Source organism: Gobius niger (genome assembly GCF_951799975.1).
Source record: "Gobius niger genome assembly, chromosome: 11".
NCBI classification, from domain to species: Eukaryota; Metazoa; Chordata; class Actinopteri; order Gobiiformes; family Gobiidae; genus Gobius; species Gobius niger.
The window spans coordinates 33971526-33985754 of record NC_136862.1 but is presented as its reverse complement, the minus strand read 5'-3'; the positions used below and the strand labels follow the sequence as shown (position 1 = coordinate 33985754).

The following is a 14229-nucleotide window of genomic DNA, read 5'->3' as shown; positions in this document are numbered from 1 at the left end:
CTTTTATTAGAGTTCTGTCTTCATGTACTCTGTTCAGAGCCGGTGCTGGCCCTTCTGGGGCCCTAAGCAAAAATCCACACGGGGGCCCTACAGTAGCGTCCCATGGCTATTCGACGAAGAGCGAATCCATTTATGGTCAAAACAGTTCCACTGTTCCAGGGCAGAAGCAGAACCATCAGACCTCAATTCAGGCCCTGCCCCCTGTGTGAGGACCACTAACCACTAAACCACTGTGAGACTGGTATTTAGGACGACTACTAGTCTATTTCCCTTTTTAAAATAGTAAATGGCAAATGGTCCCATTCTCTCACCTCTGGTCCCTGACCCACAGATTGGGAACCGCTGATTTAAAACTAACTGAAACCTGCTCCTGACGGTTGTTTCTGTCTTACCGCTGAGAATTAGCCTGTGAGTCGCCCAACCCGTTTTAGACTGTGCACATTCAGAGAACCAGAGTTACTGTAAGTTACTGTGCTCATGAGAACCATGTGGATTCAACTCAACAAAAAGGGCACGGACACGGCTTTTTACTCTCGTCTATTCGTCAAACTACTGTCCTGATGCTCCAGACTCACCAGACACAATAAGAAGAGAGTTTAAATGAGAGTGAGGCCCAGAGTTGCAGCCCAGAGTCCGCACAGAGAAAACATGAGAGCAGCGCTCGGGACACGGGTGACATGATGCAGCCGCGGAGGAGGCGCACATGAGGCGAAGCACCGGGAGACAGACGGCCGAGCGGGACACGAGCGGAGAAGCACTCGCGCTTTGGAAGAGACAGGGGGGAGGCGGTCGGTCTCTCCTGCTCATTCACTTGCAGATGCTCCGTTTTGATGTTATATGTGGCGAAGTAGGCGGAGAGTGAGTGCGCGCTGGAAGAGCCTGTCCCCGTAACAACGCGTTGATTAATCAGTGAAACAACACCGTAGTTTGACTGAGATGCGGGGCCCTTGCGGCTGCGGGGGCCCTACGCACCTTGCGTAGTTTGCGTATAGGAAGAACCGGCTCTGACTATGTTTTACAATTAAAAGGTAAAGTAGGACTTTATAGATGTGTTTATAGATTGTGTTTAAAAGGACGCCGCATGAGGAAAGGAAGAAAGAGCCAGATCGTAGAAGCTCTGGACAATGGTCTCGATCGTAATGCAACATGAGAGAAGATGATGGAACAAAACAGGATTGAGCTGGAAAATAAAAGGCTTGTCTTTGAGATGAGAAGAATGTAGGCTGAGGAGAGAAGGGAAAAGAAAACAGAGATAAGATGTTGCAAGTGCTGCAGTGCCACATGTTTCAGTCCAGTCCTGTCCAGTCCATATTAGTCTAGTCCAGTCCATTCCAGTCCAGCCCAGTCCAGTCTAATGTAGAAATCAGACCATGATGAGATTTTGGGTCTGCATGTCACTTGTCACTGATAAAACTTTTACCATAAAACACTGGACAGCATCAAACCTGTGCTCTTGGGGGCGCTGCTCCTCTGTGCTGACACTGCTGTTGGTCATGTGATGAGGAGTCACCCATCGCAGTGATCTGATTGGAGGATACGCTTCAAAGAGCAGCGTTAAACTCAGGTCCTGGCCCTCTGGCGCCTCCACGTGGCTGACTCCGCTCACAGACACTTGAACGCTTTCTCCAGTGGAGTTGGCGATGAGAGAGGAGACGTTTTGGAGCAAGAGGAAGACTCTGATGAAGGCTCGCTCTATACAAAATAACAAAACCCATTTCAATGGCATACGCTGGACACAGATATTTGAGGAAGATCTGAAGGCTCAGAATGATATAGGGATATTTGAGAGAGTGCTCAAGTCGGTTAGGGGTTTATCAGCTGAGTGTGGCCCTCTGACCTGTGACCTCCAGGTGAGTGGTTGCCGTGGATACTCCCACCTCATTCCAAGCTGTGCAGATAAACAGCCCAGAGTCCAAAGTCCGGACTGAGTCCAGAGTCAGGGTCTTGTTTTTGTAGACCACAGGCTGAGAGTAGGAGTGGCTCATGGACTCCGAGAAAACCTGTCAAAGAGGAGAGGATTTAGTACTCACCTTCACTCAGCTTAACTTTAAAGTGTCACTATGTCCATATAAAGAGCTCAAAGTTGCTATATTTGACGAGGCCTTTTGCAGATGCTGACTCTGTGTAGTCTGTGAGGTTGCTTAATTCTGGTTCTATAAATGTTGTTACAAAATAAAAATAAAGAACACTACTCTGCCCCTCTGAACTGAAGTTTGTCACTAGCCTCTGGAGAACTGTCACCTGCAGAAGCTGAGTGGCTGCTGTCGCGAGGTTGTGTAGTTGTCAAGTCTCCTTTGGCCGGGAAATTTTATCCTGTCTTGGATCAATACCAAAATATAATTTTTTTGGTCCAGCTAGCTCCGATTCAAGTATCAACTATCGGTTAAGTATTGATAATTATATTTTCAAATTATTCTCTCTCTTTCTCTCTTACTATATTTTCAATTTTCAACGCTGGATAGAAACAACTGCATCTTCCACATTGTCATCACCCCCTCCTCCACTGCAGCCACAACATAGCCAAAAAAGGTAGAGATGGGCAAAAAACCCAGAGCTCCGGAGCTTGTATCACTCTTCCTGAAGCAGATAGCTTTGACACACTGCATCAGAGCCTGTTTCGGTAACAGCAGGTCACATGACAAAACTGTCAATTGTCTCGAAAAGTGCCTCAGTCTGTGAGTTGTGTCAAAGCGGGTCATCAGCTCAGAATGTTTTACTGCTGCCTTGAGCGCCGCTAAACCACAGATGTTTTCTGGTCCTTATAGTGATGAATAAATGTGTTCATGGGGTGTGGGACATAATAAAAGCTTTTCCTATTCTTTACAAAGTCTTCTTTACAAAGTCTTCTTTACAAAGTCTTCTTTGCAAAGTCTTCTTTACAAAGCTGACCAGGCAAGGGGATCGTAAGGAGCGCCCTCTACAGCAAACTGTGGCTAAATTTGCTGTGACTGATGGAAATAAAAACATTGTGCATTGATGTCCTGCCTCGGAGCAGCAGAGCCACAGGAGACTGAGTCGGCCGCTCCCACTGGAGCTCTGTGAAGCACAGACCCAGGTTACAAAGAAAATGACTTATTTATCGACCTATGATTGATTTGATCAAACATCAATATCAGGCTGCAAATAATAAAGCCACCAGGCGCCTGTTTGAAACTTCTCTTCCACATGATTGTGTTTGTGCTTCAGTCGTGTTTATGAGAAGTCGCAATAATAAAGTTTGTCCACAAGAGGTCAGTGTTTCATAATAAAACAGCTCTGAGACTTTTTGCAGGAAAGCCTTGGCTTCGCTCGCCCATCACTGTAAAATGTGGAGATATTTGACCCTAATGTTCTGTGCTTAGAAATGTAAGTGTTGAAATGGATTTGTTGATGAATATGAATGAGTAGGAAGTTTTTCATTCCCAGGTAAGTTTGATCAACTGCGTTTGCCGTGGCTGTACATTAGGAGTCATGCAGAACTGATAAGGAGCCCAAATGGATGAACTCCACTGGATCATACACGGCATGTCCTTTGAATGGTAAATGGTAAAGGCAGGCACTGGTGGGTGTACAATCACAATGATGTTTTTTGATAAGCCAGTCTATGGAAGACTGTTTCATGAGTACTTCAGTTAGCTGATGATTTTGGGGTCACTTTGGTGCGTTGTCAGTTTGGGAAACCTGGTTTTCCTCATAGAAATGCTTCATATTTGTTTCAACTTTCAAAGAAAACTTGAATGCAGCATTAATCCTTTTCAGTTGTACTACTAAGGGCAGGGTAGGGCTGCTCAATTATACAAAAAAATATTATTTATCACGATGATTCTAGAAATGCAATATATATTATAATTAGCTTATAAAAACCCAAAATTCAAAATCTCAGATTAGAATATTACACTATATAGATAAAAAAAAGATTTTAAACAGAGAAATGTCGGCCCTCTGAAAACTAGAATCATACATATTCACTTTGTGCCCCTTTTACTGAAATGACTGCCTTAATGCGGTTGCGTGGTCTGGATGCTCTCAGCCTCTGGCTCTGCTGAGGTGTTATGAAGACCAGGATGCTTCAACCAGAGGAATCTGACATTTGAAGTCCATGTCCAGGATCCGTCTGTGTGTGGAGGCTCTTGATGCTCTGACTCCAGCCTCAGTCACTCCTTGTGAAGGTCCTTCACACTTTTGAATGGCCTTTTCCTGACAGTCCTCTTGCACGACGTGTAGTTCGGTCATAGCAGTGCAGCTCCAATGCTAACAGTCCGGCCCTCATTAGTGCGAGATTTCTAAAATGTTTCTGACGAAAACCAGCCTGGCCCCTTTAATTGTAACTAACCCAGGGTCCCCTAGCGTCGTCATCGTGAATCTCTGCTACAAGCGGCCATTGGCTGTGAGCCATAACTATCAAAATTATAACAAATAAAGGCTTGATATATCTTACTTTGCATGATGATTTTGGCTTACAGCTTGTAAAAACCACAAATTCAAAATCTCAGAAAATTTGAATATTGTGAAAAGCGGCTATATTGTAGCTCAAAGTGTCACCCTTTCATCAGCTAATGAATCCAAAACACCTGCAATGGGTCCCTGAGACAGTTGTGCAGAAAACCATCATTGACAAAAGCCTCAAAAGGCAATAGCAAAAGAAGTTGAATGTTGTCAAAGTACTGTATCAAAAGAAAAGTGTGGAAGAAAAGTAGTAGTTCCAGTAAAAGGGGCCCAAACCAAGTACTAAGTGCATAGGCATGATTATAGTTTTCAGAGGGCTGAACATTTCTCTGTTTAAATTTTTTTTTTATTGATTTCATGTAATATTCTAATCTTCTAAGATTTTGAATTTAGGTTTTTTACATAACATTTTAAAGTGAATTACTGAATAAATGGACTTTTTCACAATATTCTAATTTTCACCTGTAGAGGCAAAGGGCAAAGGATATAGAGGCTTCTAAACAGCTGCTCTCCTTTCAGCAAATAGTGAGCACTTATCAGTGGTACTATCTCAAGAGCTCCATATAAAAAGATCTTACATTTTTTTGTGACAAATACAACTGTTCTATACGCTCACACACCCAGACTGCACAGGAGGGACTTTTCTGAGTTTCGAACAGACAAGCGGGAGAGCATTCTTGATGCTATTTTTGTAATCGTTAAGTGTAATGGGCGGCACGGTAGCGCAGCGGTTAGTGCTCTCGCTTCACAGCTAGAAGGTCCGGGTTCGATTCCCACCAGGGGCCTTTCTGTGTGGAGTTTGCATGTTCTCCCCGTGTCTGCGTAGGTTTCCTCCGGGCACTCCGGTTTCCCCTACCACTAAAAACATGTACAATAGGCCAGGATGAATGATGTGTGAGTGAATGTATGGTGGTGGTCAGAGGGTCTGTTGGCGCAGACGTGTGTAGTCGCGAAAGCGCCTCTGACAGTCTCCCCCAGGGGAAACTGAAGCTACAAACGTAGCTTTCCACCACCGAGTATGGAGTGAATGTACAATTGTCTCATGTAAAGCGCTTTGTGACTATATGTCTGTGAAAGGCGCTATATAAATAAAGATCTTCTTCTTCTTCTTCTTCTAATAATCGGATAGGGCCGGGTTACCTGTCCTTGAGGGTGTGTCCAGTTGATGCTGAAGAAGTGGTCCCTGTTGCTGCAGAGACACGTGACCTCAAATATCTCGCCAACCAACCGGACCACTGCATTCTGCGAGACGGACAGAGAAGGTGGGGCCTCCAGCTCTGGACAGCCAATGAGAGATAGTAGAGGTCAGAGATTAAAAGCCCTTTACAAACATGCACGACTTTTGCAGGAAGAGCTGCTTATATGTACAGTCCCACCGGCTTTTCCCCTGGGAGGAGATACCACCCAGGCCTCGGGTGTTGCAGCGTGTATCTCTCTCCTTTGAGGTGAATGCGCTCCTGATAAAACCCTGTGAGCCTCATGAGTTATTTGTGTTTTACTTTCCTCTTTGGGATTACAGTTTGCACACAATGTTTAGTGAAAATATCAGCGTTTATATTGCCTTGACAGTGAAGAACTGGGCTAATTTGACAGCCTTGGCTTACTGCCCAACATGTTCTCACTGAAAGATAGAGAAGCCTTTATTGATCTCACAGTGGAGAAATGTACAATTGCACACCCTTAGAAACACTCAGGGTGTGCAATTGAATATATGTACTTTTACAATTGTGCTGCAATGTAATTAGTTCATCTAAAATGCCGTTGAATAGACACGCTAAATGTGCACTAAAAAGGCGTGTCATATACACCCATTTCAGTGAGACCAGGCTGTACTGCCGCCTGATCCACTTGTATAGCAGCCGTAGACACTCCTTGTATGGAGATCTACAACTGCCACATAAATATTTAAACAAACAAATAAATCTATATTGGCAAATATTTGTTAAAATATCACGGTAAATGCTCAAATAAAAATCTAATATTTTTAAGCAACAGGTTTTTTGGGGGGTTACAGGGGTTAGATGCAAGCTAGCCATTTTATACTCACTACTGCCACCTCAGGTCATACGTGTAACTGCACCTTCTATATTAAGCTTGTGCATGACGGCACTTTGGACCCGCTGTAACAACTTTTTGAGTGACAGTGCAGGATTTTAGAGGCAGTTGTGGTGAATAGATTTGGGCTCATTCTACATAATTTTAACATTTTAAAACACTGTATAGTCCCTTTAACATTGATAAAGTCCTATAATTATTTTTAGTCTGCCTACATGCTGAAATAATAATAATAATAATAATAATAATAATAATAATAATAATAATAATAATAATAATAATAATAATAACAATAATAATAACAATAATAATAATTATTATTATTATTAAATAGATCCCCTTAACGCCGTGTGTCACTAATTTACGACATACCTCTTCCTGCAAGAATTTAGCACCAGCTTGAAAGTAAAAACACATCCAATTTTTGAGTGAGAGGCGGGACATGGCCACACTGCAGACCCTCCAGAATATCCTGAAGGACAGTTCCACTCCTCTGCACACCTTCATAACTCAGACCCTCCATTGGAGACCAGCTCAGGCTCCGAAGATTATGCAGCCAAGAAGAGCCACACAAAAAAAATAAAGATCTTTTATCCCACGAGCTTCAACATTGATTTATAAATCTGTTTTAGAGATAGATGGGTTTTTTTATATGATGGAGTAAAATAAGTTTAATGACAAACAAAGTTACACTCACTGTCTTCCACCCAGAGGTGGACGGGGTCGGATGTCACTTCTTTTCCATCTCTTCGCCCTCTGCAGCGATATGACCCCTGGAATGACCTTTGAACCTTGTGGATCAAAGCGCCCTGTCGGGGGTCAAAGGTGAAGGTCATGCCCTGTGGCAGGCTTCTTCCATCAGCCTCTGACTGAATGGAGAGCTCGGTCAGGGTGGGGTCTGTAGGTAGGCAGCGCAGCAGAAAGTCCCGGCCCACAGCAGTAGAGCGAGAATGAGAACGAGGTACGACAAATGGCTCCAAGGGATCTGCAACAAGAACCAGGAGGAAATCAGGACCAAACCACGGATGGCACCAAGACCCAGGAGGAAATCAGGACTAAACCACGGATGGCACCAAGAACCAGGAGGAAATCAGGACCAAACCACGGATGGCACCAAGAACCAGGACTAAATCAGGACTAAACCACAAATGGCACCAAGGGCTCTGCAACAAGAACTAGGACTAAACCATACATGGCGCAAAAAAAGGAAAAAACATAAAAAGCACACTCAGCTGACCTTTATGAAGTCTGATATGCTCACTGTCTTTTCAGTGTTTATTTCTGAGGTTCAACGTTGTTGTTTTTTACAGTGTACTTGTCATGTTGTTTTTGTGTGCAATTGTGATTGTGTACAAAAAATACATTATTATCCTCTGTGTCCAGGAACACAATTATGACTCGTACACACAAAAATATATGATGTAAATAAATATATAATATAAACATAAAATTATCCATGAATGACTCCCATAGACTAACATTAGCACAACAAAAATGTAAATAGAAAAACAAAGAATGTGCTTAAATATGAGTGTTTTTGGATGATGTTCATGCAGTGGACGGCGTCTTACCTGACACGTAGAGATGCATCGAGGCCGAGGGCAGGGTTGAAGCTGATGCCGCGCTCTGATTGGCCGGGATGGTGCAGGTGTATGTGCCCGTGTGCCGGGGGTTTGCCCGTGGCAGTGTGATGTTTTTGCCGAGGACAGTATGCATCAGTTTAAATGAAGAGCTCTGAAGCAGCAGGCGTTCATCGCCGTGACAACGCACTGACAAGGCGGAGCCAGAGGAAATCATCCTCTCTGACTGGTCAGGGACGATGACATCATTTACGATTATCTGAGGAGCCGCTGTAGAGAAAAGGCACAAAGTATAAAATACTATAACTGCTACTGCTTCCACTATTACTATTACTATTACTATATACCCCAGGATTCTTATCTTAAAGTGGCTGGATAAGTGCTGAGAATGTATCAAAAGATTACCATTTCCATAGCTAGATCCCGAAACAACAAATAAGCACCAATAACGGCCAGCTGGGAGAGACTAGTGTTCTCGGAAACAACATTTGGAGTTGTCTGGTTTGCGTGGTCAATCTATACTTTACATGTAAAGTTTGTACATGACTATAAATGGGGTTCAGCTTCCTTACTCTGCCCCACCCACCTCTGACCCCTGATGTCACATGCCATCAGAGCCGTTGTCATAACAGCCGTTGGCAAAACAGCTGTCCACTCTACTACGATTAGACGCACTGTTACTGTTTGTAAAAGCGTTCAGCTCAGCGATGTCATAGTGTTGTTGGGTGAGTAGGGCTGAAGTTATGTGGAAGTTATGTGCATGCGGGTTATTTGTAGCTCTCTGGTGGCTCAGCGTGAGGAGGTGAGGATTGACCACAGGATGGTGGAGGAGGTGACATTAGAACAATTCAGGCTCATTTTGATACAGTAGGCGTGGACCATCTTAAAATGAGATTGCCAATGGACAAACAGGAATTTGCTTCAACATCCATCTAATTTTTTCCACTTTTCGGTTGTGGGGTTGTGGGGGAAGCCTTCTGAGCTGCCCAAATCACAGAGCACCAGCACCTATGGCTCATCCTGCAGGTGGTGGGTCCACAGAAGGGGACCAGGGGCACGAAGCCCCCAACAACAGAGCTCCAAGGATCAAACCCCCTCCATCACATTAAGCTGGCAGTTCAAGGAGGCCAGAATTTGCTTCACTTTATAAAAATGTAAAATAAGCTAAATAAAAATACTTGAAAAAGTATTATTCTTGGAAACACTTAAGTTTACACTACCATTGATACATTGTACCTAACTAAATTTAGTACACTGTAATGTGCTCTGTAACAATGTGTAATAACATGTACCTATGGGTAAGACACACAATGGAATAATATGTATACCCAGTTTGTAGGTACATAATATAATAAGACATAACTCTAACCTTAAGCCCTCGTGTCCTATTACATTATGTACTTACAAAGTACTCATTCAAGTTATTCCATTGTGTATGTACTACATAGGTACACATTATTACAGATTGTTACAGAGCACATTACATTGTACTAAATTTAGTTTTGTACAATGCATCAAGGTAGTGTAAATTAAAGTGATATCCCACTCTTGTTTCATTGGCAACATGATGGTCCAAATCTACTGATAAGAATAAATGGTAAATGGACTCAACTTACACAGTGCTTTCAAATCAAGCACTTTTGAGTTATTTTCTCAGCTAAGACAGTGTTTTTTCAGAATCACAAAATAAAACCACTACAAACAACTACACAAACTAAAAGAAGAAAAAGTGTGAAAAACAATTATTTATTTATTACAAACAAAGAAATGTTATGTGTAAATTTATTAAAAATGTACACATAACATTTCTTTGTTTGTAATTTTAAAAAAAATGAGTTAATTAGTTAATTAGTTAGTTAGTTGATCCCGGCATATTTTCTTCACGACCCAATTCTCCATATACACAATAGGAATGTTAAATTCTTAAGCATTTTTCTCAACTTTCAGGTAGCACCACTGTTACAGCAATGGAAACAAGCCCTCCAGTTCACCATCGATAACACATTTTTAGAATTTCTTCCACAAATGTCTGCTTAATAATAAAACACATTCGAATCCCCTATCAGAAAAGAAATCAAGCAAGAGAGGAGGGAAACTTGTGTCCATTTCACAGAGAGACATTCACAATAGAAGAAAACCCACAAACATGTTCTTCCAAATCAGCTTTATTTCAAATGTGTCACAGGATTCAAATTCATCGTGTTCACACAATCAAAGACAAAAGGACAAAGTCACATAAAAAACACAGGGAGGAATCATTTAAAAAAAAAATATTCATGTGATAATGTTTCTGGATTTATACAGTTGATTTTATAGACTTGGCTGTGTCCGAATATCTAGTCCCTAACTCCTCATTTCCTTTTTAGTGCCACACTATGTAGCAGACTATTTGGTGTTTTTGACCATCTCATCATTGCAGTTTTCGTTTCAACACACTCATTTAGCCAGGGGCGTGAGTGTTTTATAGGTTGGTTTGGTATATTTACATTGTCGATTCTCACTGAAGGCATTCATTTATGAATGAACATTTGGAATTATGTTTAAAACAAAAACAGTTGAAAAAATTGTTCAAAATAACCATCTCTTACTTTGATTACTGCTTTGCACTTTTCAATCCATCCGTCCGTCCGTCCATCAGTCCATCAGTCCATCCATCAGTCAAAGAAAGCTGTGATTTAAAACACTCATCTCAGTGATGCTACGTTGGTGTGCTGGAAGTTTTGACATTTACTCCATGAGCTTCACAATTAAGAGCACCGATTTTGAAGAATTTTAAAACAAATGTAGTTATTTCACCCTTTTTTGCTTCCTACATAATCCCATGTGTTCATTCATAGTTTGTCTTCAATAACCTCCAAATCTTGGAGGTTATGATTGATTTGACATTTTTCTTTCTTTTCTCTTAAATTTCACAAACAAATCAGGTCTGGTTAAAACAAGCTTATTTCAGCTTCACTTGATTGCTAAAGTTAAACCTTATCTGCCCTCAAACCAGCTGGAAACAATAGTCCACCTGTTCATCGCACACATCTGGACTGTTGTAACTGTTTTTACCACGGCCTTGAAGTTCAGCAGCTAACATTAGCCACCTATCTTTCAAATATTTTATTTTAAAAAGTATGTGTTAAAACAGCTGTATTTACTAATTTGTGTTGTGTTCAGTTCAAAGACCTGTCGCTGTCTGCTCTTCTCCGACCTTTCACAATGCATTGTGGGATATTTTGCAAAAGGATGGGAGGTCATGTGACAACCTTTTGCCTGCTATCCAACACTTAGTTGGTCTGAATATTGCAGAGCAGGGAAAGGCTCTGATTGGCCGCTGATTGAAGATTTTTATTGCATGTTGCGGCTCTTGAGTGACACTTCCTGTGGAGGGGGTGGGGTCTTGCGTGTCACTTCCTGCAGGTTTGTGGCGATGCGTGACGTCTGTAGCAGCAGCGCCTGAAGGTTCTCTAGCAACAGAGAGACCTGAAAAAGAACCAGGGGTCAGTCATTTTACTGGTCATGAATATGATTCAGTTTGAGTAAATTAAGAAATGTCCATCTGTATTGATATAACGGACTGTCTTAGAATTCATGTTTCACAAAAAAACAGGGGAAAAAAGTTGATAATGAGGACAGACAGGTCATTGTATTTCAATTTATTTTTGGATAGTGTAAGATTAAGTTCTTTTCGATCAAGGCTTTACTGACATTTTTAAGCTTTAGGTCTTCAGTTATATCATTTATTGCAATATTTTTACATTTTCAATATTTCAAACTTAAAATTTGGTCTACTATTGTGACAGGCCTTAAAGCTGCCAGTGTGATTGATTATAGGTGAAAAAAAAATATATATATATAAGGGGTGTAACGATTCATCTATTTAATCGATGTATCGATATGTTATGTCTTCGATCCGATACATCGATCGGCGCTTGGCTAGTTTGCATCGATTCTGGCCACACATCGATGTACATCGATTTTAATTAATAATGATCGATTTGTATTGATATATTGGAAATAAACATTAAATCAAAATACAATTACATTATTTTTGCTTCAAATATTGGGCTAAATCTTACTTTATTCAACTTATAACTCGTTTTTGGTGACGTTGCGTCATCATGGAGCGCCTGTGGCCGCAGGGGAGTTACGTCAGGGGCAACAATAACAGAAGCACGTTGTGCGCGTTCATCGAGGAAGAGTTTATTTTTGCAAGAAAGATGATAATCATCTGACAACGGGTCGCTGGTGGTAGACTGTATAAATGCCAAGGGAAATCTAACGGCAGCCTGACTATCACGCGTTTACAAGAGCCTCCACATGGGCCGCATCGAAAAGCTACTCACAGCAGGCAGCCAGGTGAGAGAAAAAGTTCTGTTTCGGGTCTAAAGCTGAGTGAACACAGCAAGATATCCTTTTGTCTTATATGATTTTTAGATGTTACATTGTAAGACGTGGTGATTGTAAAGTGAACGAGCCTGCACGGGCCTGGGCCGTGTGGTTCAAAGTTTGAAGTCTGTCGTAGCATTTCAGGCTATGGATGCACTGGAGGCGCTTGATAACTAGGTTAATGAGAGAAACTGGTGGAAAGTCAAATGCAGTCTGGTAATAGCTGGTGTTGTTGCTTTTGGCTCTGGCGATGCGCTGCGAGTGTTGTATTTTATTGGCATTGTTGTTAACAGAGGTTGTAGCGAGAGGATGAGGCGCTCTGCGAGTCCAAAACATATACACTACAGTGTCTGTGTGTGAGACGTGACGGTCAAAATCCAAAATCATGCAGTGACACCCAGGTAACTTTGTTAGGTAACTTGTCATGTGACAGCGGCCCTTCATTTTTCCTGTCCCACTCACTGAAAGGCTGTATAAACTGTATTTGGGGGCTTCACTTAAGAAGACGTAAAGCCAAAAGAAGAGACTTCTTAAACTGAAAATAAACTGAAGATTATGCTGTAACTAAAATATATATACAGCTCTTTATCTTAGCTGTTTATTGCACTTTTGTGAGTGTAACAACCGCTGTTTGATTCAACAATCAGCAAATCTGAAGTGAATCATTTTTAAATTTATTTTTAAAAGTGCAAATGCCTTCTGTTGTATTTATGTTCAGTTAATTGTAATAATTATTACTTAATTTGCTGAACATACAATGTTAAATCCACTGAAAATCCACTGTATCGCTCAAATCGTATCGGTCCAAAAAAAATAGTCAATCATATTCATAACATTCATAACATTTAACTGAAATCATTATATAACGGCTCATCTTTTTGAAGATTTAATACAACAGGTTACAGTCTATTCTACTTTGAAACATGTGGTGATGTAAATGTGAGCCCTTTTTGCAACTTTCCAAGTGTAAAACGAAATGATAATGTGCTACCTGGTGTCCCAGAATGTCGTGCAGCTTCAAGACCTCCGTTTGCACTTGGACCAGACTTTGGACAGAAGTCAGGACCTCCTTCCTCCACTGGACCTCCGGGTCCGGACCAGGGTTCAGTTCCGAGTCCAGACCTGAACGAGAATCTTCAGTGAACTGGGTTTAAAGGGATGTGAGCTTCAAGTTCATCACCATCCAAATCTCAAAAAGTGAAAAAGACGGATTTCCATCCATTGTCCCACAGTCTCACGCATTCATCCGAGCCTAGTGTACATGTTTTTAGTGGTGGGAGGATGAACATATTGGGTAATGTTTATGGTCTGATTTGAGTGAGGCATGGTGTACATCATATGGTTGCAAAAGGATGATTGTATGATTTAGTTCATGAATGCTGTGCTTGTGTTGTAATGGAAACCCCAGTCTTAGACCAGCAAGGACAAGACGACATCATTGTGCCACCTTTGTTTTCCTGAGAGAAGTCTGTAAAAGCAGCTGAAAACATTGTGACAACAGCATGGTCAGAGTAATATACATTACTCTGTTCCTCAGAGTAATGTATATTAAGCTACACAATGGGCAATGTGAATTAAAGACCTAAGAACGTTACATGTGTAACGCTCATGTGTCATTCCGCGTGGTTTCACCTACAGCCTCCCAGATAGAAGAAAAGTACTCCTACGATGTTTGCACTTGCCCATTTGTGCAATAGCACACTAGTAAATCACATAAAGCAAAGCCTCAGATTAAAAAAAAGGTCTACCTCAGTGATGGCACTGCTAGTCAACATAAAATCTACAAGAACTTTGG

General features: G+C 41.5%; 1 protein-coding gene across 1 annotated transcript in view; it reads right to left on the bottom strand.

Annotated features, from left to right (window-relative positions):
* The window catches only part of LOC306970363 (macrophage colony-stimulating factor 1 receptor 2-like), a 60392-nt gene that overhangs the window by 40662 nt on the left and 5501 nt on the right, over positions 1-14229 (bottom strand). The window contains exons 2-6 of the mRNA XM_079566319.1: positions 8052-8330; positions 7178-7465; positions 5566-5702; positions 1838-2000; positions 1446-1692 (exon numbers count right to left, since the gene is read on the bottom strand). Of these exons, the coding sequence (XP_079422445.1) occupies positions 1446-1692; positions 1838-2000; positions 5566-5702; positions 7178-7465; positions 8052-8330 (1114 nt within the window). The remainder of the gene's footprint in view (positions 1-1445; positions 1693-1837; positions 2001-5565; positions 5703-7177; positions 7466-8051; positions 8331-14229) is intronic.